This window comes from Scyliorhinus torazame, chromosome 22 (genome assembly GCF_047496885.1).
Source record: "Scyliorhinus torazame isolate Kashiwa2021f chromosome 22, sScyTor2.1, whole genome shotgun sequence".
Classification (NCBI taxonomy): domain Eukaryota; kingdom Metazoa; phylum Chordata; class Chondrichthyes; order Carcharhiniformes; family Scyliorhinidae; genus Scyliorhinus; species Scyliorhinus torazame.
This window is the reverse complement of record NC_092728.1, coordinates 30469088-30491919: the sequence shown is the minus strand read 5'-3', so window position 1 is coordinate 30491919 and position 22832 is coordinate 30469088. Positions and strand designations below refer to the sequence as shown.

Sequence of the window (22832 nt, the reverse complement as noted above, 5' to 3'; positions counted from 1 at the left end):
AACTAGAGTTTTATAAAGCTGCAGCAAAACCTTGCGGCTCTTAAACTCAATCCCCCTGTTAATGAAAGCCAACACACCTTACGCCTTCTTAACAACCCTAACAACCTGGGGTGGCAACTTTGAGGGATCTATGTACGTGGACCCCAAGATCCCTCAGTTCCTCTACACTTCCAAGAATCCTGCCTTTAACCCTGTATTCAGCATTCAAATTCGACCTTCCAAAATGAATCACTTCACATTTATCAAGGTTGAACTCCATCTGCCACTTCTCAGCCCAGCTCTGCATCCTGTCAATGTCCTGCTGTAACCTGCAACAACTCTCAACACTATCTACAACTCCCCCAACCTTTGTGTCGGCAAACTTACTAACCCACTCTTCCACTTCCTCATCCAAGTCATTTATAAAAACCACAAAGAGCAGAGGTCCCAGTACAGATCCTTGCGAGACACCACTGGTCCCCGACCTCCAGGCGGAATACTTTCCATCCACTACCACTCGCTGTCTTCTTTTGGCCAGCCAATTCTGTATCCAGACAGCCAAATTTCCCTGTATCCCATGCCCCGTAACTTTATGAATGAGCCTACCATGGAGAACCTTATCAAATGCCTTACTGAAATCCATATACACCACATCCACTGCCCAACCTTCATCAATGTGTCTCGTCACATCCTCAAAGAATTCAATGAGGCATGATCTGCAGCTCACAAAGCCATGCTGACTATCGTTAATCAAACTATGTTTTTCTAAATAATCATAAATTCTATCCCTCAGAATCCTTTCCAATATTTTACACATCACAGACATAAGACCTGTAATTCCCAGGGATTTCCCTATTTCCTTTCTTGAACAGGGGAACAACATTCGCCTCCCTCTAATCATCCGGTACTACTTCAGTGGAGAGTGAGGACGCAAAGATCATCGCCAACGGCGCAGCAATCCCCTCCCTCGCTTCCCGTAGTAACCTTGGGTATATTCTGTCAGGCCCAGGGGACTTATCTATCCTGATGCTTTTCAAAATTTTCAGCACATCCTCCTTCTTAATATCAACCTGTTCGAGTCTATTAACCTGGTTCACACTGTTATCATGAGCAACAAGGTCCCTCTCTCTAGTAAATACTGAAGCAAAGTACTCATTTAGGGCCTTCCCCATCTCCTCAGACTCTAGGCACAAGTTCCCTTCACGATCACTGATCGGCCCGACTCTCACTCTGATCATCCTCTTATTTCTCACATAAATGTAGAATGCCTTGGGGTTTTCCCTAATCCTTCCCGCCAGGGATTTTTGATGCCCCTTCTAGCTCTCCTCAGTCCATTTTTGAGTTCCTTCCTGGCTACCTTGTAACCCTCTAAAGCCATGCTAGGTCCTTGCTTCCTCAACCTTCTGGGAGCTTCCTTCTTTCTCTTGACTAGAAGCTCAACTTCTCTTGTCATCCAAGGCTCCGTCACCTTACCATTCCTTCCTCATCGCAGTGGGATAAAACTATTCAGCACTCGCAAGTGCTCCTTAAACAACCCCCACATTACTGTTGTGCATTTCCCCAAGAAAAATTGTTCCTACTTTATGCTCTTCAGCTCCTGTTGAATAGCAGTATAATTTTCCCCATCCCCAGTTAAATACCTTCCCATACTGTGTGTTCCTATCCCTCTCCATGACTATGGTAAAGGTCAAGGAGTTGTGATCACTGTCACCAAAATGCTCTCCCACCGAGACATCTGACACCTGGCCTGGTTCATTGCCGAGCACCAAGTCCAATATGGCCTCCCACCTAGTCGGCCTATCTACATATTGAGTCAGGAAACCTTCCTGTACACACCTGGCAAAATCTGCACCATCCAAACCATTTGCACTAAGGAGGTTCCAGTCAATATTAGGGAAGTTGAAGTCACCCATGAGAACAACTCTGTTACTTCTGCACTTTTCCAAGAACTGCAGCCCAATCTGTTCCTCTATCTCTCTGCTGCTATTGGGGGGTCTACAGAAAACTCCCAATAAAGTGACTGCTCTTTTCTTGTTTCTGACTTCCACCCATACTGACTCAGTAGACAAACCCTCCTTAACTACCTCCTTGTCTGCAGCTGTGGTGCATTTCCCAATTAACAGTGCCACGCCCCCTCCTCTTTTACCTCCCTCCATAGTCTTCTGAAAACATCTAACCCCCGGAACATCTAACAACCATTCCTGCCCCTGTGAAATCCATGTCTCCGTACATCGTAATTTCAATTACTGATCCATGCTCTAAGTTCATCTCCCTTATTCCTAACACTCCTTGCATTGAAACAGACACACTTTAACCCATTCCACTGAGTGCAACTTTGTCCTATCAACTGTCTATCCTTCCTCACAGACTTGCTGCATACTATTTCTGCTTGTTCAACAGCTATCCTATCCTCTGATTCATAGCTCTGGTTCCCATCCCCCTGCCAAACTAGTTTAAACCCTCCTGAAGAGCTCTAGCAAACCTCCCACCCAGGATATTGGTGCCCCTCCAGTTTAGGTGCAATCCGTCCTTCATGTACAGGTCCCACCTTCCCCAGAAGATGTCCCAATGATCCACATATCTGCAAGCCTTCCCTCCTGCACCAGCTCTGTAGCCACGTGTTCAGCTGCACTCGCTGTCTGTTCCTTGCCTCACTTGCATGTGGCACCGGAAGCAATCCTGAGATCACTACTCTGCTTATCCTGCTCTTTAGCTTCCAACCTAACTCCCTAAAATCACTTTTTAGATCCTCATCCCTTTTCTTAGCTATGTCGTTGGTGCCTATGTGCACCACAACTTCTGGTTGCTCCCCCTCCCCCTTAAGAATCTTCCGGGAGTCTCGCTCGCGACCACAGAATCTCCTATCCATTCCCCTAACCATTGAGTCTCCTATCACTATTGCTTTTCTATTCTCCCCCCTTCCCTTCTGACCCACAGAGCCAGGCTCAGTGCCAGAGACCTGGCCGCTAGGGCCTTCCCCCGGTAGATCATCCCCCCAACAGCATCCAAAACGGTATACTTGTTTTGAAGGGGAACGGCCACGAGGGATCCCTGCATTGTCTGCCCGTTCGTTTTCTTTCACCTGACTGTAACCCAGCTACTCTTGTCCAGTACCTTGGGTGTGGTTACTTCCCTGTAACTCTTCTCTATCACCCCATCTGCCTCCCGGATGATCCAAAGTTCATCCAGTTCCAGTTCCCTAACGCGGTCTCTGAGGAGCTGGAGTTGGGTGCACTTCCTGCAGGTATAGTCAGCAGGGACACCGGTGGTATTCCTCACCACCCACATCATAGAACATAGAACGATACAGCGCAATACAGGCCCTTTGGCCCACGATGTTGCACCGAAACAAAAGCCATCTAACCTACACTATGCCATTATCATCCATATGTTTATCCAATAAACTTTTAAATGCCCTCAATGTTGGTGAGTTAACTACTGTTGCAGGTAGGGCATTCCACGGCCTCACTACTCTTTGCGTAACGAACCTACCTCTGACCTCTGTCCTATATCTATTACCCCTCAGTTTAAAGCTATGTCCCCTCGTGCCTACAGGAGGAGCATGCAACTGCCCTAGCCTCCATCCCCTCTGATCTGAATTCACAAATATTGTGGTACACATTGGTATCTGGGGCTGGAGCATCCCTACCCGATGGTCTGAACAGGTACTATGCCCGCTTTGAGCAGTCAGCCAATGTATCAGTGCCACCCGCCCCATAAGCCCTGGACACACACATACCCACTATTACAGCCTCAGAGGTAAGAGTTGAAAGTGAATCCGCAGAAAGTGACAGGCCCCGACAGAGTCCCTGGGCGAGCACTCAGAGCCTGCGCAGACCAGCTGGCGAGTGTATTCGCAGATATCTTCACCACCTCACTCCTTCGCTCTGAGGTCCCCACCTCCTTCAAGAAGACTCCCATTATATCAGTACCAAAGAAGAACAAGGTAGCCTGCCTCAACAACTACCGACCGGTGGCCCTGACGTCTGTTATCATGAAATGCTTCGAGCAGCTAGTCATGAGACGAATCACTGCCAGCCTCCCAGACAGTTTCGATCCACTGAAGTTTGCCGATCACTGAAACCGACCCACAGCAGATGCCATCTCCCTGGCTCTACAATCAACACTCGAACACCTCGACAATGAAGACACCTACGTAAGACTGCTGTTCATAGACTACAGCTCTGCCTTCAACACCATTATCCCAACAAGACTAATAACCAAACTCTGCAATATTGGACTTGACCCCTTCCTGTGCAGCTGGATCCTCGACTTCCTCACCAACAGACCGCAATCTGTCAGGATAGGCAACAGCACCTCCTCCACATTAGTCCTCAACACCGGAGCCCCGCAAGGATGTGTGCTCAGTCCTCTACTGTACTCCCGATACACACGACTGTGTGGCAAGATTTAACTCCAACTCACATTAATATGTTTGCGGATGATACAACTGTGGTGGGCCGTATCTCAAACAACGACGAATCAGACTACAGAAGGGAGATAAATCACTTAGTTGCATAGTGTACTGAAAACAACTTCTCTCTAAATGTCGGTGAGACCAAGGAACTGATCATCGACTTCAGGAAGCGCAGCACGAAATGGAGATGGTCGATAGCTTTAAGTTCCTGGGGGTCACCACCGCCAGCAGCCTGTCCTGGTCCACTCACGTTGATGCAACAGTCAAGAAAGCCCAACAACGTCTCTACTGCCTATAGAAATTAAAGAAATTTGGCATGTCTGCATCGACTCTCAAACTTCTACAGATGGAAAGGTTGAGGGTGCTAGGCCTTTTCTCATTAGAGCGGAGAAGGATGAGGGGCGACTTGATAGAGGTTTATAAGATGATCAGGGGAATAGATAGAGTAGACAGTCAGAGACTTTTTCCCCAGGTGGAACACACCATTACAAGGGGACATAAATTTAAGGTGAAAGGTGGAAGATATAGGAGGGATATCAGAGGTAGGTTCTTTACCCAGAGAGTAGTGGGGGCATGGAATGCACTGCCTGTGGAAGTAGTTGAGTCGGAAACATTAGGGACCTTTAAGCAGCTATTGGATAGGTACATGGATTACGGGAAAATGATATAGTGTAGATTTATTTGTTCTTAAGGGCAGCACGGTAGCATTGTGGATAGCACAATTGCTTCACAGCTCCAGGGTCCCAGGTTCAATTCCGGCTTGGGTCATTGTCTGTGCGGAGTCTGCACGTCCTCCCCGTGTCTGCGTGGGTTTCCTCCGGGTGCTCCGGTTTCCTCCCACAGTCCAAAGATGTGCGGGTTAGGTGAATTGGCCAATGATAAATTGCCCTTAGTGTCCAAATTGCCCTTGGTGTTGGGTGGAGGTGTTGAGTCTGGGTAGGGTGCTCTTTCCAAGAGCTGGTGCAGACTCAATGGGCCGAATGGCCTCCTTCTGCACTGTAGATTCAATGATAATCTATGATTAATCTAGGACAAAGGTTCGGCACAACATCGTGGGCCGAAGGGCCTGTTCTGTGCTGTATTTTCTATGTTCTATGTTCTATGTGCGATAGAGAGCATCCTGTCGGGCTGCATCACAGCCTGGTATGGCAACTGCTCGGTCCAAGATCGCAAGAAACTTCAGAGTGTGGTGAACTCAGCCCAACGCATCACACAAGCTTGTCACCCCCACATTGATTCTGTATACACCACCCGCTGCCTCAGGAAGGCATTATCGAGACCCTTCCATCTGGCAGAAGGTAAAGAAGTCTAAAGACCCGCACATCCGGACATCGGAACAGCTTCTTCCCCACAACGACAAGACTCCTCAACAACGCCCCCTGGGACTGATCTGTTCCCTGTAAGAACAGTATTCACGACGTCCTATGTTGCTCTTTCTCAGGTATTTGCTTTGTGTGCCGCTTGTTCCGCACTGTAACCAATCACTGTTTGTCGATGTACCATTTGTCAATGTACTCTGTTGATTATTCTTTTTGTCTACTATAAAGAACAAAAAAGAACAAAGAAAAGTACAGCACAGAAACAGGCCCTTCGGCCCTCCAAGCCCGTGCCGACCATACTGCCCGTCTAAACTAAAATCTTCTACACTTCCTGGGTCTGTATCCCTCTATTCCCATCCTATTCATGTATTTGTCAAGCTGCCCCTTAAATGTCACTATCGTCCCTGCTTCCACCACCTCCTCCGGCAGCGAGTTCCAGGCACCCACTACCCTCTGTGTAAAAAAACTTACCTCGTACATCTCCTCTAAACCTTGCCCCTCGCACCTTAAACCTATGCCCCCTAGTAATTGACCCCTCTACCCTGGGGAAAAGCCTCTGACTATCCACTCTGTCTATGCCCCTCATAATTTTGTAGACCTCTATCAGGTCAGCCCTCAACCTCTGTCGTTCCAGTGAGAACAAACCGAGTTTATTAAACCGCTCCTCATAGCTAATGCCCTCCATACCAGGCAACATCCTGGTAAATCTCTTCTGCACCCTCTCTAAAGCCTCCACATCCTTCTGGTAATGTGACGACTAGAATTGAACACTATACTCCAAGTGTGGCCTAACTAAGGTTCTATACAGCTGCAACATGACTTGCCAATTCTTATACTCAATGCCCCGGCCAATGAAGGCAAGCATGCTGTAAGCCTTCTTGACTACCTTCTCCACCTGTGTTGCCCCTTTCAGTGACCTGTGCTCCTAGATCTCTCTGACTTTCAATACTCTTGAGGGTTCTCCCATTCACTGTATATTCCCTACCTGCATTAGACCTTCCAAAATGCATTACCTCACATTTGTCCGGATTAAACTCCATCTGCCATCTCTCCGCCCAAGTCTCCAAACAATCTAAATCCTGCTGTATCCTCTTGACAGTCCTCATCGCTATCCGCAATTCCACCAACCTTCGTGTCGTCTGCAAACTTACTATGTACGTACTCTGTATGTTCCCTCGGCCGCAGAAAAATACTTTCACTGTACTTCGGTACATGTGACAATAAATTAAATCAAATCAAAAGGATATGGGCAGAAAATGGGATGAGGTCCTGCAAGCAGATTTTAGGTAGCTAGGAAGTAGATTAAAAACAGAGCCCAAAAGGTAATAATCTCAGGATTACTTTTAGTGGAACACTGGAACCATTTTGGGGGACGGTGGGACCTGTACCTGTTTGCATGTGAACCGAAATGGGACCAGTGTCCTTGCAGAGAGTTTTGCTAGTGCTATTGGGGAGAGTTTAAACTAACTTGGCAGCAGGGTGGGATTCTGAGAGAAGGATCAGCACTGGGACATGCACAGCTAAAATAAGAAGAGACAGCAAGTGAGTCAGGAAGGCAGAGGAGTTGTAGACCAGTTAAGTCACAAGGGAGTTTGGCAAGATTGGATGGTATTTATTGTAATGCAAGGAGTCTGAAGAACAAGGCAGATGAGTCGAGGGCACAAATTAAAACATGGATGAGAAGTGGGCAGTATTAGGAGCTCAATATTCCAGGATGTAAGATCTTCAGGCAAGACAGGGGAGGAGGTAAAAGAGGAGGAAGTGTCGCAACTTTCATCAGAGAATCGATTTCAGCAGTAAGGAGGGATGACATCTTAGCAGGCTCTTCAAATGAAGCCTTATGGGTAGAATTTAAAAAACAAAAAGGAGCAATCATTGCTTTGAGTGTTCTATAGGCCCCCCTAACAGTCCAAGAAAAATAGATAGGTAGTTTTAGTGGGGGATTTCAACTTTCCCAATATTATCTGGGTCTATTCAGTGAGGCGAGGATTAATCAAGAACAGTCAGCATGGTTTTGTTAAAGGGAGGTCATGTCTATTCCAAAGTGACCAGGTAGATGAGGCATTTGACATAGTCAACTTGGACTTCAGCAAGGCTTTTGATAAGATCTCACATGGGAGACTGATAGTGAAGGTAAGAGCCCATGGAATCCAGTGGCAGGAAGCAGAGAGTGATGGTCGATTAGTGCTTTTCTGATTGGTAGCCTGTGTCCAGTGGGGTCCCGCATGGATCAATGTTGGGCCCTTGTGGTTTATAGAAATATTTAGACATGAATGTAGGAGGGTTGATCAGTAAGATGATACGAAAACTGGTGGGGTGGTAAATAGTGAGGAAGATAGTCTTCTGGTTACTGAAGGATGTAGACAGGCTGGTCAGATGGGCTGATCAGTGGCAAATGAAATTCAAACCGGATAAGTGTGAGGTGATGCACTTTTGGGCAAGAGAAACAAGGGCATACATGATGAACAAGACCCTGAGAAGCAAAGGACCAGAGGGACCTTAGTGTGTATGTCCAGTGGTCCCTTAAGGTAGCAGAGCAGGTGGCTCCAGTGGTTAAGAAGGCATGTGGTATACTTGCCTTTATTAGCTGAGGCATCACATTTAAGAGCAGGGAGGTTATGTTGGAACTGTATAAAATGTTTGTTAAGCCACAGCTGGAGTACAAAGAACAAAACAGCACAAGAACAGGCCCTTCGGCTCTCCAAGCCTGCTCCGATCACGTGTCCCATCTAGGCCAACCGCCTGTATCCTTCTATACCCCATCTGTTCATGTGCCTACGTCTGTTCAAGGGCGGCACAAAGTGAGGTGGTGGGGGAGAAGGCCAAGAGGGGTGGCCGGGGGGAGGGGGAAAGGGGAAGGGGAAAATCGAGGGCGGGGGTGTTTCTGCGACGTGGCAGGGGTGAGAGATGACTTGGTCAGGGCTGAAGAAAGGGGCCATCTGGGATGGGCTAGCTACAGAGTGGAATTAAAGGGGCAGTAGTTAGGTGGGGATTGGAGGCGCAAGCCTCCGGTAAGGTTGGGAATGTGGAACATCCGGGGACTGAATGGGCCGGTTAAAAGGTCGCGGGTGTTTGCGCACCTCAGGAGCTTGAAAGCGGGGGTTGTCTTTTTGCAGGAGACACACCTCCGTGTGAAGGACCAGGTTAGGTTAAGGAAGGGGTGGGTCGGGCAGGTTTTTCACTCCGGGTTTGATTTGAAAGCGAGGGGTATGGCGATTTTAATGAGCAAAAAAATGGAATTTGTGAGTGCGAAGGAGGTGAGTGTTCCAGGTGGGAGATATGTGATTGTGAGTGGGGTATTGGAAGGGGCACTGGTAGTGTTGGTAAATGTGTATGCTCCAAATTGGGATGATATGGGTTTTATGAGGGGGTTGCTGGCGGCAATCCCAGATTTGGCCACGTACCAGTTGATCATGGGAGGAGATGGGCTTCCGGTTGCGGCTATGCGGAGCTAAGTCGCATGTTCGGCAGCTCCCGCTAAAAACTGACTTTTGAGCTCTTTTTAGGACCTGTAATGGCGCTTGTTCGACGTTTCCCGGTGTGGGAAGGGGACAGCAACATTCCCCCGATAGTGTATGGATTGGACCAGGAGCGGGGCGATTAAAAAAGTGGCATTGAAGCAAAGAAAGGTGCGAGGGAGGAGGACCAAGATGGCGGCGGGCGGAGACCAGGAAGCGTGGAGGCAGTGGGCGCAAAAGCAGCAGGAGCTTCTCCAGCGCTGTTTTAAGGAACTGAAAGCAGAGCTGCTGGAGCCGATGAAGGATTCAATTGATAATCTGCTGGAGACCCAGGCGGCCCAAGGGGGGGCGATCCAGGAGGTCCGGCAGAAGGTCTCGGAGAACGAGGACGAGATACTGGGCCTGGCGGTGAAGGTGGAGGCGCACGAGGCGCTCCACAAGAAATGGCAGGCGAGGTTCGAGGAGATGGAGAACCGGTCGAGGCGGAGGAACCTGCGGATCCTGGGTCTCCCGGAGGGGCTGGAGGGATCGGACGTGGGGGCCTACGTGGTCACCATGCTGAATTCGCTGATGGGAGTGGGGGCCTTTCAGGGGCCCTTGGAGCTGGAGGGGGCCCGCCGAGTGCTGGCGAGGAGGCCCAGGCCCAGCGAGCCGCCGTGGGCGGTGCTGATGCGGTTCCACCGGTTTGCTGATCGGGAGTGTGTGTTAAGGTGGGCCAAGAAGGAGCGGAGCAGCAGGTGGGAGAACGCAGAGGTCCGGATCTACCAGGATTGAAGTGCAGAGGTGGCGAAGAAGAGGGCCGGTTACAACCGGGCGAAGGCAGTGCTGCACAGGAAGTGGGTGAAGTTCGGTATGCTGCAGCCGGCGGGTCACCTATAAGGACCGACACCATTATTTCAAGTCCCCGGAGGCGTGGGCCTTTGTTCAGGCCAAAAAACTGGATTCAGACTAAGGGTTAGGGACGAGGGGTCACGGTGGAGGGATGGTTGGGGATTGTTGTGTTGTGTTTCGAGGGGGGGGTTCTTTGTTTTTCGGGGGTTGATTGGGCATTGTTTTGATTAGGTCCACCGGGTGGGCTCGTTGGGGGGGGGGGTAGGTAAACTGCTTGGGGGGTTGATGGCTGGTTGGGGAGATGGGGCCCCATGGGGCGGGGGGGGGGGGGGGGGAGGCCTGAGGTGGGGGTAGTGGGACCGGGCCTGGAAAGGGAGCTGCGCCAGGGGAGGTGGGGCCGGGCGAGTGGAAAGCACGGGCTTTTCCCCCCGCTTAGGGTTGAACGGGCGGGGCCGGAGCTGGGAAGCGTGGGCTTTCCCCCCCGCTTAGGGTTGAACGGGCGGGGCCGGAGCTGGGAAGCGTGGGCTTTTCCCCCCGCTTAGGGTTGAATGGGCGGGGCCGGAGCTGGGAACCGTGGGCTTTTCTCCCGCGCTGGGAGTGGAATGGATGAGAACCTGGTGGTGGACAAGGCGGGGAGGGGAAGTTCCACACTGGGGGGGGTGGGTCGATGGAGCGGCGGGAGTGGCCGGGGTCAGCAGGACTTACGGGAGTGCAATGGGGGGAGCAATGCAGCTAGGGGGGAACCGAGCTGGGGGTGAGGGGGGGATGAACCAGGTTGCTGCTGGAATGGTCAAGGGGGAGCTGGAGCTGTCAGAGGCGGTCAGAGCGGGGGTCTGCCGCTGTGGGGAACGGGTCGTGCGGGGGGACCGGCTGGCCTAGGGAGGGCTATGGCTAGTCTGTGGGAGAGGGGGGTGAGTAGCCCCCTGATCTGGCTGATAACCTGGAATGTAAGGGGACTGAATGGGCTGGTCAAGCGGACCCGGGTGTTCGCGCACCTGAAGGGGCTGAAGGCGGATGTGGCCATGCTTCAGGAGACGCACCTGAGGGTGGCGGATCAGGTAAGTTTGAGAAAGGGGTGGGTAGGGCAGGTGTTTCATTCGGGTTTGGATGCAAAAAATCGGGGGTGGCGATCTTGTTGGGGAAGAGAGTGTCGTTTGAGGCGTCGAGCATTGTGGCAGACAGTGGCGGTAGGTATGTGATGGTAAGTGGCAAGTTGCAGGGGAGCGGGTGGTGTTGGTCAATGTATATGCCCCGAAATGGGACGATGCGGGGTTCATGCGGCGTATGCTGGGCCGGATTCCGGAACTGGAGTCAGGGGGCCTGATAATGGGGAGGGTTTCAACATTGTGCTGGACCCGGCACTGGATCGCTCTAGGTCTAGGATGGGCAGGAGGCCGGCGGCGGCCAAGCTGCCGAGGGGGTTCATGGACCATGTGGGAGGGGTGGACCCATGGAGGTTTGTGAGGTCGGGGGCTGGGGAATTTTCATTCTTCTCCCATGTCCACAAGGCCTACTCCCGGATTGACTTTTTTGTCATGAGCAGGGCGCTGATTCAGAGGGTGGAGGATGCGGAGTACTCGGCGATAGCCATTTCTGATCATGCTCCGCACTGGGTGGACCTCGAGTTGGGGGAGGAGAGGGACCAGCGCCCGCTGTGGCGCCTAGAGGTGGGGTTGCTGGCGGATGAGGAGGTGAGCGGGCGGGTCCGGGGGTACCTGGAGGCTAATGACAATGGGGAGGTGCAAGTAGGGGTGGTCTGGGAGGCGCTGAAGGCAGTGGTCAGAGGAGAGCTGATCTCCATTAGGGCACACAAGGAAAGGAGGGAGAGGAGAGAGAGGGAGAGGTTGGTGGGGGAGATGGTGAGGGTGGACAGGAGGTACACGGAGGCCCCGGAGGAGGGATTGCTTCAGGAGCGGCGTAGCCTCCTGGCTGAGTTCGATTTGTTGACCACCAGGAAGGCGGAGGGGGCGGTATATGAATACGGAGAAAAGGCGAGCCGGATGCTTCGGAAGCGAGAGGCAGCTAGGGGGGAGTTAGGGATGGAGGAGGGAGCACAGTGCGAAGGGTATCAATGGGGTCTTCAGGGACTTCTACGAGGAACTGTACCAGTCTGAGCCCCCACTGGAGGGAGGGAGGGATGGGTCGCTTCCTGGACCGGCTGAGGTTTCAGAGAGTGGAGGAGGGGCAGGTGGCGGGGTTGGGGGCGCCGGTTGGGTTGGAGGAGTTGGTCAAAGGGATAGGGAACATGCAGGCGGGGAAGGCACCGGGGCCAGATGTGTTCCCGGTTGAATTTTACAAGAAGTATTCGGTCCTGCTGGGCCCGCTGTGGGTAAGGACCTTCAACGAGGCAAGGGGAGAGGTGGCTTTCCCCCCGACAATGTCTGGAGCGCTGATTTCCCTGATCCTGAAGTGGGACAAGGATCCCCTACAGTGTGGGTCATATAGGCCGATCTCACTCCTAAATGTAGATGCAAAGTTGCTGGCAAAGATTTTGGCCATGAGGATAGAGGACTGTGTGCCGCAGGTCATACACGAGGATCAGACACGGTTCGTGAAAGGGAGGCAGTTGAATACTAATGTACGGAGGCTCTTGAATGTTATAATGATGCCGGCGATGGAAGGGGAGGCGGAGATAGTGGCGGCGATGGATGTGGAGAAGGCCTTTGATAGGGTGGAATGGGGGTACCTGTGGGAGGTGTTGAAAAGGTTTGGGTTCGGGGAGGGGTTCGTCAGGTGGGTGAGGCTGCTATATGAGTCCCGGGTGGCGAGTGTGGCCACGAACAGAAGGAGGTCAGAGTATTTCCGGCTACACCGGGGCACGAGGCAGGGGTGTCCCCTGGCCATGGCATTGAGGGAGTCGATGAACTGGAGGGGGCTGGTGCGGGGAGGGGAGGAGCATCGGGTGTCGCTCTATGCGGATGATTTGCTGCTATATGTGGTGGACCCGGTGGGGGGAATGCCGGAGGTGATGAGGATCCTTAGAGAGTTTGGAGATTTCTCCGGGTACAAGCTTAATATGGGGAAGAGTGAGTTGTTCGTGGTGCACCCAGGGGACCAGGAGAGGGGGATTGGTGCACCACTTGGTGAGCTCCTGCTAAAAAGGACGGAGAAGAGTTTCAGGTGCCTGGGGGTCCAGGTGGCAAGGAGCTGGGGGGCCCTACATAAGCTTAACTTCACGAGGCTGGTGGAGCAGATGGAGGAGGAGTTTAAGAGGTGGGATGTGCTGCCACTCTCCCTGGCGGGTAGGGTGCAGTCAGTTAAAATGACGATGGCTCCCGAGGTTTTTGTTCCTGTTCCAATGCCTCCCCAGCCTGATCCCTAAGGCCTTATACAGGCGGGTTAACAGGAGTGTTATAGGATTTGTGTGGGCGCAGAAGACCCCGAGGATGAGAAGGGTGTTCCTGGAGTGGTGCAGGTATGGGGGGGGGGGGGGGGGGTTGGCGCTGCCTAACCTCTGTGGGTATTATTGGGTAGCGAGGGATAGGTTTGGGTACTTGGGGATTCAGGTAGCGAGGGAATGGACGGGGCTCCATAAGTGGAACTTCACGAAGCTGGTGGAGGAGGCCAGGCAGGATCTTAAGAGGTGGGATACACTGCACTTAACGTTGGCGGGGAGGGTCCAAGTGGTGAAAATTAATATTCTGCCAAGGTTCTTGTTTATCTTTCAGGCTCTCCCGATCTTTATACCAAAGGCCTTTTTTCGGAAAATGGACACAATCATCTCTGACTTTGTATGGGCGGGGAAGATGCTGAGGGTGGGGAGGACCCTGCTACAGAGGCAGAGGCAGCAGGGGGGTTTGGCTTTGCCAAACCTGCTTTATTATTATTGGGCGGCGAATGTGGACAAGGTGCGGCGGTGGTGGGAAGGAGAAAGGGTAGAGTGGGTTAGGATGGAGGAGGAATCTTGTAAGAGGTCTAGTTTGAGGGCTATGGTGACGGCAGCATTGCCAATGGCTCCGAGTAGTATTCAGGGAGCCCGCTATCCCTCGCTACTGTAAATGGCATCCCCCCCTAAATTAGCCCGCTGTGCCAGCTCATTCACCGGGAATACCTCGCTTTTCCCTACATTCAGCTTGTATCCTGAGAACCCTCCAAACCTCCCCAACAGGCCCATAATCCTTCCCATACTCTCCAACGGATCCGAAACATACAGCAAGAGGTCATCGGCATAGAGCGACACCTGTGCTCCCTCTGTCCCCTCATTATCCCTGGATAGTGTATACAGGAGGTGGAGGGAAGTGGGGCTGGTCAAGGTGAGGGATTTGTATTTGGAGGAAGGGTTGGCCAGTCTGGAGGAGCTAAGGGAGAGGGTAGAGCTGCCGAGGGGTAGTGAGTTCAGGTATCTGCAGGTTAGGGACTTTGCACGAAAGGTCTGGAAGGGGTTCCCTAGATTGTCGGGATACATCCTGCTGGAGCGACTGCTGCTTCCGGATGTGGAAGGGGAGGGGAGAATTGGGTATATAAGTGGCTGGGGGAGCAGGGAGGCGAGCGGGTGGTGAAGATCAAGGAGAAATGGGAAGCGGAGTCGGGAATGGAGATCAATTGGGGGAGTATGGAGTGAAGCACTGCGAAGGGTAAACGGGACCTCGTCTTGTGCCAGGATGAGCCTGATACAATTTAAGGTGGTGCACAGGGTGCATATGACTCGGGCGAGAATGAGTGGGTTCTTTCAGGGGGTAGCAGCTGAGTGTGAGAGGTGTGGGCGGGGGCCAGCAAATACTGCGCACATGTTTTGGGGTTGTGAAAAATTGGGAAGATTCTGGGTGGGAGTGTCCACGGTTTTAGCCAGGATAGTGGAGCACAACACTATGGGACAAGTGCTGGAAAATGGGATTAGAATATTTCGGTGGTTGTTTTTAACCGACACAGACATGGGCCGAAGGGCCTTTTCGGTGCGGAAACCTCTTTGACTGGGATATTAAAGGGTGCGGGCAGTGAGGGGGAGAGTGGGAATAGACACGGTGGGATAGTAAAGAGTGTGGGGAGTGAGGGAGAGAGTGGGATTAGACAGGGTGGGATAGTAAAGAGTGTGGGGAGTGAGGGGGAGAGTGGGATTAGACACGGTGGGATAGTAAAAGAGTGTGGGGAGTGAGGGTGAGATAGGGATTAGACTGGGTGGGATCATAAAGAGTGTGGGGAATGAGGGAGAGAGTGGGATTAGACTGGGTGGGATATTAAAGGCTGTGGGAGTGAGGGGATTGGGATTCGACTGGGTGGGATAATAATTTGGGGAGTGAGGGGGAGAGTAGGATTACACACAGTGGGATAGTAAAGTGTGGGGAGTGATGTGGAGACTGGGTGGGATATTAAAGGCTGTAGGGGGATTGGGATTCAACTGGGCGGGATAATAATTTAGGGAGTGGGGGGAGAATGGGATTAGACTGAGTGGGATAGTAAAGAGTGTGGGGAGTGAGGGGGAGAGTGGGATTAGACTAGGTGGGATAGTAAAGAGTGTGGGGAGTGAGGGGGAGAGTGGGATTAGACTGGGTGGGATAGTAAAGAGTGTGGAGGTGAGGGGGAGAGTGGGATTAGACACGGTGGGATAGTAAAGAGTGTGGGGAGTGAGGGGGAGTGGGATTAGACTGGGTGGGATAGTAAAGAGTGTGCGGAGTGAGGGGGAGAGTGGGATTAGACTGGGTGGGATAGTAAAGAGTGTGGGGAGTGAGGGGGAGTGGGATTAGACAGGGTGGGATAGTAAAGAGTGTGGAGGTGAGGGGGAGAGTGGGATTAGACTGGGTGGGATAGTAAAGAGTGTGGGGAGTGAGGGGGAGAGTGGGATTAGACTAGGTGGGATAGTAAAGAGTGTGGGGAGTGAGGGGGAGAGTGGGATTAGACAGAGTGGGATAGTAAAGAGTGTGGAGGTAAGGGGGAGAGTGGGATTAGACTGGGTGGGATAGAAAAGAGTGTGGGTAGTGAGGGGCAGAGTGGGATTAGACTGGGTGGGATAGTAAAGAGTGTGGGGAGCGACGGGGAGAGTGGGATAGTAAAGAGTGTGGAGGTGAGGGGGGAGAGTGGGATTAGACTGGGTGGGATAGTAAAGAGTGTGGGGAGTGAGGGAGAGAGTGGGATTAGACTGGGTGGGATAGTAAAGAGTGTGGGGAGTGAGGTGGAGAGTGGGATTAGACTTGGTGGGATAGTAAAGAGTGTGGAGGTGAGGGGGAGAGTGGGATGAGACTGAGTGGGATATTAAAGGGTATGGGGAGTGAGGAGAGTGGGATTTGACTGGGTGCGATATTAAAGAGTGTGAGGAGTGAGGGGGAGAGTGGGATTAGACAGGGTGGGATATTAAAGAGTGTGGGGAGTGAGGGGGAGAGTGGGATTAGACTGGGTGGGATAGTAAAGAGTGTGGGGAGTGAGGGGGAGAGTGGGATTAGACTGGGTGGGATAGTAAAGAGTGTGGGGAGTGAGGGGGAGAGTGGGATTAGACACGGTGGGATAGTAAAGAGTGTGGGGAGTGAGGGGGAGAGGGGGATTAGACTGGGTGGGATATTAAAGAGTGTGGGGAATGAGGGAGAGAGTGGGATTAGACAGAGTGGGATGTATAGAGTGTGGGGAATGAGGGAGAGAGTGGGATTAGGCTGGGTGGGATAGTAAAGAGTGTGGGGAATGAGGGAGAGAGTGGGATTAGGCTGGGTGAGATAGTAAAGAGTGTGGAGGTGAGGGGGGAAGAGTGGGATTAGACTGCGTGGGATAGGAAAGAGTGTGGGGAGTGAGGGGAGAATGAGATTAGACAGGGTGGGTTAGTAAAGAGTGTGGGGTGTGAGGGGGAGAGTGGGATTAGACTGGGTGGGATATTAAAGGTTGTGGGAGTGAGGGGATTGGGATTCGACTGGGTGGGATAATAATTTGGGGAGTTAGGGGGAGAGTGGGATTAGACTGGGTGGGATAGTAAAGAGTGTGGGGAGTGAGGGGGAGAGTGGGATTAGACACGGTGGGATAGTAAAGAGTGTGGAGGTGAGGGGGAGAGTGGGTTTAGACACGGTGGGATAGTAAAGTGTGTGGGGAGTGAGGGGATTGGGATTAGACTGAGTGGGATATTAAAGGGTATGGGGAGTGAGGGGGAGAGTGGGATTAGACTGGGTGGGATCGGAAAGAGTGCGGCCAGTGAGGGCGGAGAATGGGTGGATATTAAAGGGTGCGGGGAGTGGGGGAGGAGAATGGGTGGATATTAAAGGGTGCGGGGAGTGAGGGAGGAGAATGGGTGGATATTAAAGGGTGCGGAGAGTGAGGGAAGAGAATGGCTGGGATATTAAAGGGTGCGGGGAGTGAGGGAGGAGAATGGGTGGATATTAAAGGGTGCGGGGAGTGAGGGAGGAGAATGGGTGGATATTAATGGGTGCGGGGAGTGAGGGAGGAGAATGGGTGGATATTAATGGGTGCGGGGAGTGAGGGAGGAGAATGGGTGGATATTAAAGGGTGCGGGAAGTGAGGGAGGAGAATGGCTGGGATATTAAAGGGTGCGGGGAGTGAGGGAGGAGAATGGGTGGGATATTAAAGGGTGCGGGAAGTGAGGGAGGAGAATGGGTGGATATTAAAGGGTGCGGGGAGTGAGGGAGGAGAATGGGTGGATATTAATGGGTGCGGGGAGTGAGGGAGGAGAATGGGTGGATATTAAAGGGTGCGGGAAGTGAGGGAGGAGAATGGGTGGGATTTTAAAGATTCACACTGGTGTTCACTCACCAGTCCCTTGTGCTGTCCAAGAACAACCATTACATAATCCGAATCCCGCTTGGGAATGACTGTCTCCAACATGGACTGCTTGATGCCTGTGGGAAGACGGGAGAGTAAGCAGTTCAAACACGGCCTCCTTAATCACTGATCTATGTGTCTTCCGACAGTGCGGAGTTCCCTCGGCACTGACCTACCACTGACCCTCCGCAGGGCAGCCCCGGGACTGACCCTCCGCAGGGCAGTGCCGGGGCTGACCCTCCGCAGGGCAGTGCGGGGCTGACCCTCCGCAGGGCAGTGCGGGGCTGACCCTCCGCAGGGCAGTGCGGGGCTGACCCTCCGCAGGGCAGTGCGGGGCTGACCCTCCGCAGGGCAGTGCGGGGCTGACCCTCCGCAGGGCAGTGCGGGGCTGACCCTCCGCAGGGCAGTGCCGGGGCTGACCCTCCGCAGGGCAGTGCGGGGCTGACCCTCCGCAGGGCAGTGCGGGGCTGACCCTCCGCAGGGCAGTGCCGGGGCTGACCCTCCGCAGGGCAGTGCGGGGCTGACCCTCCGCAGGGCAGTGCGGGGCTGACCCTCCGCAGGGCAGTGCCGGGGCTGACCCTCCGCAGGGCAGTGCGGGGCTGACCCTCCGCAGGGCAGTGCGGGGCTGACCCTCCGCAGGGCAGTGCGGGGCTGACCCTCCGCAGGGCAGTGCGGGGCTGACCCTCCGCAGGGCAGTGCGGGGCTGACCCTCCGCAGGGCAGTGCGGGGCTGACCCTCCGCAGGGCAGTGCGGGGCTGACCCTCCGCAGGGCAGTGCGGGGCTGACCCTCCGCAGGGCAGTGCGGGGCTGACCCTCCGCAGGGCAGTGCGGGGCTGACCCTCCGCAGGGCAGTGCGGGGCTGACCCTCCGCAGGGCAGTGCGGGGCTGACCCTCCGCAGGGCAGTGCGGGGCTGACCCTCCGCAGGGCAGTGCGGGGCTGACCCTCCGCAGGGCAGTGCGGGGCTGACCCTCCGCAGGGCAGTGCGGGGCTGACCCTCCGCAGGGCAGTGCGGGGCTGACCCTCCGCAGGGCAGTGCGGGGCTGACCCTCCGCAGGGCAGTGCGGGGCTGACCCTCCGCAGGGCAGTGCGGGGCTGACCCTCCGCAGGGCAGTGCGGGGCTGACCCTCCGCAGGGCAGTGCGGGGCTGACCCTCCGCAGGGCAGTGCGGGGCTGACCCTCCGCAGGGCAGTGCGGGGCTGACCCTCCGCAGGGCAGTGCGGGGCTGACCCTCCGCAGGGCAGTGCGGGGCTGACCCTCCGCAGGGCAGTGCGGGGCTGACCCTCCGCAGGGCAGTGCGGGGCTGACCCTCCGCAGGGCAGTGCGGGGCTGACCCTCCGCAGGGCAGTGCGGGGCTGACCCTCCGCAGGGCAGTGCGGGGCTGACCCTCCGCAGGGCAGTGCGGGGCTGACCCTCCGCAGGGCAGTGCGGGGCTGACCCTCCGCAGGGCAGTGCGGGGCTGACCCTCCGCAGGGCAGTGCGGGGCTGACCCTCCGCAGGGCAGTGCGGGGCTGACCCTCCGCAGGGCAGTGCGGGGCTGACCCTCCGCAGGGCAGTGCGGGGCTGACCCTCCGCAGGGCAGTGCGGGGCTGACCCTCCGCAGGGCAGTGCGGGGCTGACCCTCCGCAGGGCAGTGCGGGGCTGACCCTCCGCAGGGCAGTGCGGGGCTGACCCTCCGCAGGGCAGTGCGGGGCTGACCCTCCGCAGGGCAGTGCGGGGCTGACCCTCCGCAGGGCAGTGCGGGGCTGACCCTCCGCAGGGCAGTGCGGGGCTGACCCTCCGCAGGGCAGTGCGGGGCTGACCCTCCGCAGGGCAGTGCGGGGCTGACCCTCCGCAGGGCAGTGCGGGGCTGACCCTCCGCAGGGCAGTGCGGGGCTGACCCTCCGCAGGGCAGTGCGGGGCTGACCCTCCGCAGGGCAGTGCGGGGCTGACCCTCCGCAGGGCAGTGCGGGGCTGACCCTCCGCAGGGCAGTGCGGGGCTGACCCTCCGCAGGGCAGTGCGGGGCTGACCCTCCGCAGGGCAGTGCGGGGCTGACCCTCCGCAGGGCAGTGCGGGGCTGACCCTCCGCAGGGCAGTGCGGGGCTGACCCTCCGCAGGGCAGTGCGGGGCTGACCCTCCGCAGGGCAGTGCGGGGCTGACCCTCCGCAGGGCAGTGCGGGGCTGACCCTCCGCAGGGCAGTGCGGGGCTGACCCTCCGCAGGGCAGTGCGGGGCTGACCCTCCGCAGGGCAGTGCGGGGCTGACCCTCCGCAGGGCAGTGCGGGGCTGACCCTCCGCAGGGCAGTGCGGGGCTGACCCTCCGCAGGGCAGTGCGGGGCTGACCCTCCGCAGGGCAGTGCGGGGCTGACCCTCCGCAGGGCAGTGCGGGGCTGACCCTCCGCAGGGCAGTGCGGGGCTGACCCTCCGCAGGGCAGTGCGGGGCTGACCCTCCGCAGGGCAGTGCGGGGCTGACCCTCCGCAGGGCAGTGCGGGGCTGACCCTCCGCAGGGCAGTGCGGGGCTGACCCTCCGCAGGGCAGTGCGGGGCTGACCCTCCGCAGGGCAGTGCGGGGCTGACCCTCCGCAGGGCAGTGCGGGGCTGACCCTCCGCAGGGCAGTGCGGGGCTGACCCTCCGCAGGGCAGTGCGGGGCTGACCCTCCGCAGGGCAGTGCGGGGCTGACCCTCCGCAGGGCAGTGCGGGGCTGACCCTCCGCAGGGCAGTGCGGGGCTGACCCTCCGCAGGGCAGTGCGGGGCTGACCCTCCGCAGGGCAGTGCGGGGCTGACCCTCCGCAGGGCAGTGCGGGGCTGACCCTCCGCAGGGCAGTGCGGGGCTGACCCTCCGCAGGGCAGTGCGGGGCTGACCCTCCGCAGGGCAGTGCGGGGCTGACCCTCCGCAGGGCAGTGCGGGGCTGACCCTCCGCAGGGCAGTGCGGGGCTGACCCTCCGCAGGGCAGTGCGGGGCTGACCCTCCGCAGGGCAGTGCGGGGCTGACCCTCCGCAGGGCAGTGCGGGGCTGACCCTCCGCAGGGCAGTGCGGGGCTGACCCTCCGCAGGGCAGTGCGGGGCTGACCCTCCGCAGGGCAGTGCGGGGCTGACCCTCCGCAGGGCAGTGCGGGGCTGACCCTCCGCAGGGCAGTGCGGGGCTGACCCTCCGCAGGGCAGTGCGGGGCTGACCCTCCGCAGGGCAGTGCGGGGCTGACCCTCCGCAGGGCAGTGCGGGGCTGACCCTCCGCAGGGCAATGCGGGGCTGATGCTCCGCTGGCAGTGCCGGGACTGACCCTCCGCTGGCAGTGCGGGACTGACCCTCCGCAGGCAGTGCGGGGCTGACCCTCCGCTGGCGCTGACCCTCCGCTGACAGTGCGAGTCAGTGCTAATAATGTGGGGAGCGGGGGGCTGCATCATCTGGAAAAGATGCAGCAGATTCCCTGATCCAGGTTGCTGTCACTAATCAATTCCCACACACATTCCCAAATCGCGCCGTGTAGGTGAATGGAGCCGCGGGTGGGGGAGGAGATACCTTCTAGGAGTCGACCTTCCTCAGTCCGACACACACAGGAATCGTAACCCAGGACATCCTCGATGGTCACCTGCAGAAGAGGAAACAGTTAGACGCAGGGGATCTGTAACACGGCCAATTCAGGTTCTGAAGGTGCTGAAGAAGGTGCTGGGGAATCCCATCAGGTGCCAACAGAGCGTAGCTCCCCCCCACACTGTCCCCATCAAACACTCCCAGAACAGGTACAGCACGGGGTTAGATACAGAGCAAAGCTCCCTCTACACTGTCCGTGTCAAACACTCCCAGGACAGGTACAGCACGGGGTTAGATACAGAGTAAAGCTCCCTCTACACTGTCCCCATCAAACACTCCCAGGACAGGTACATCTCGGGGTTAGATACAGAGTAAAGCTCCCTGTACACTGTCCCCATCAAACACTCCCAGGACAGATACAGCACGGGGTTAGATACAGAGTAAAGCTCCCCCATACTGTCCCCATCAAACACTCCCAGGACAGATACAGCACTGGGTTAGATACAGAGTAAAGCTCCCTCGACACTGTCCCCATCAAACACTCCCAGGACAGGTACATCTCGGGGTTAGATACAGAGTAAAGCTCCCTGTACACTGTCCCCATCAAACACTCCCAGGACAGGTACAACACGGGGTTAGATGCAAAGTCAAGCTTCCCCCACACTGTCCCCATCAAACACTCCCAGGACAGGTACAGCACGGGTTAGATACAGAGTAAAGCTCCCTCTACACGGTCCCCATCAAACACTCCCAGGACAGGTACAGCGCGGAGTTAGATACAGAGTAAAGCTCCCTCAGTAGTGTTTTTTAAAATTCATTTACCTCATGTGCGCGTCACTGATAGGTCAGCATTTATTGTGGACGGCAAGGTGGTACAGTGATTAGCACTGCTGCCTCACCGCGCCGAGATTGCAGGTTCGCTCCCGGCCCTGGATCACTGCCCGCGTGAAGTTTGTACAGTCTCTCCGTGTCTGCGTGGATCTCACCCCCACAAACCAAAAGATGTGCAGGGTAGGTGGATTGGCCACGCTAAATTGCCCCTTAATTGGAAAATAATAATTGGGCACTCTAAATTTTTTAAAAGAGGTCAGCATTGATTGCCCTTGAGGTGGTGGTCAGTTCCTTCTTGAACCGCTGTACACCCACAGCGCTGTTAGGGAGTGAGTTTCAGGATTTTGACCAAGTCAGGGTGGTGAGTGACTTAAAGGGGAATCTCTAGATGGTGGGATCCCAGGTATCTGCTGCTCTTGTCCTTCTAGATGGTAGTGGTCTTGGGTTTGGAAGGTGCTGCCTCAGGAATCTTGGTAAGTTCCTTCAGTGCAGCTTGTTGATGGTACACACAGCAGCCACTGTTCATCAGTCGTAGAGGGTTTGAATGTTTGTGGAAGGGGTGCTAATCAAGCGGGGCTGCTTTGTCCTGGATGGTGTCGAGCTTCTCGAGTGTTGTTGGAGCTGCACTCATCCGGGCAAGTGGAGAGTGTTTCATTACAATCCTGACTTGTGCCTTGTAGATGGTGGACAGGCTTTGGTGGTGGGTCAGGTGGTGAGTGACTCGCTGTAGGATTCCTAGCCTTTGGCCTGCTCCGGTAGCCACAGTATGGCTAGTCCAGTTCAATTTCTGATCAATGGTAA

General features: G+C 55.5%; 1 protein-coding gene across 2 annotated transcripts in view; it reads right to left on the bottom strand.

Annotated features, from left to right (window-relative positions):
* gpkow (G patch domain and KOW motifs) overlaps window positions 1-22832 on the bottom strand; it is a 69513-nt gene that overhangs the window by 10130 nt on the left and 36551 nt on the right. For both annotated transcript variants that reach the window (XM_072488012.1, XM_072488011.1), the window contains exons 9-10: window positions 21189-21258; window positions 17685-17770 (exon numbers count right to left, since the gene is read on the bottom strand). In XM_072488012.1, coding sequence (XP_072344113.1) covers window positions 17685-17770; window positions 21189-21258 — 156 coding nt within the window. The remainder of the gene's footprint in view (window positions 1-17684; window positions 17771-21188; window positions 21259-22832) is intronic.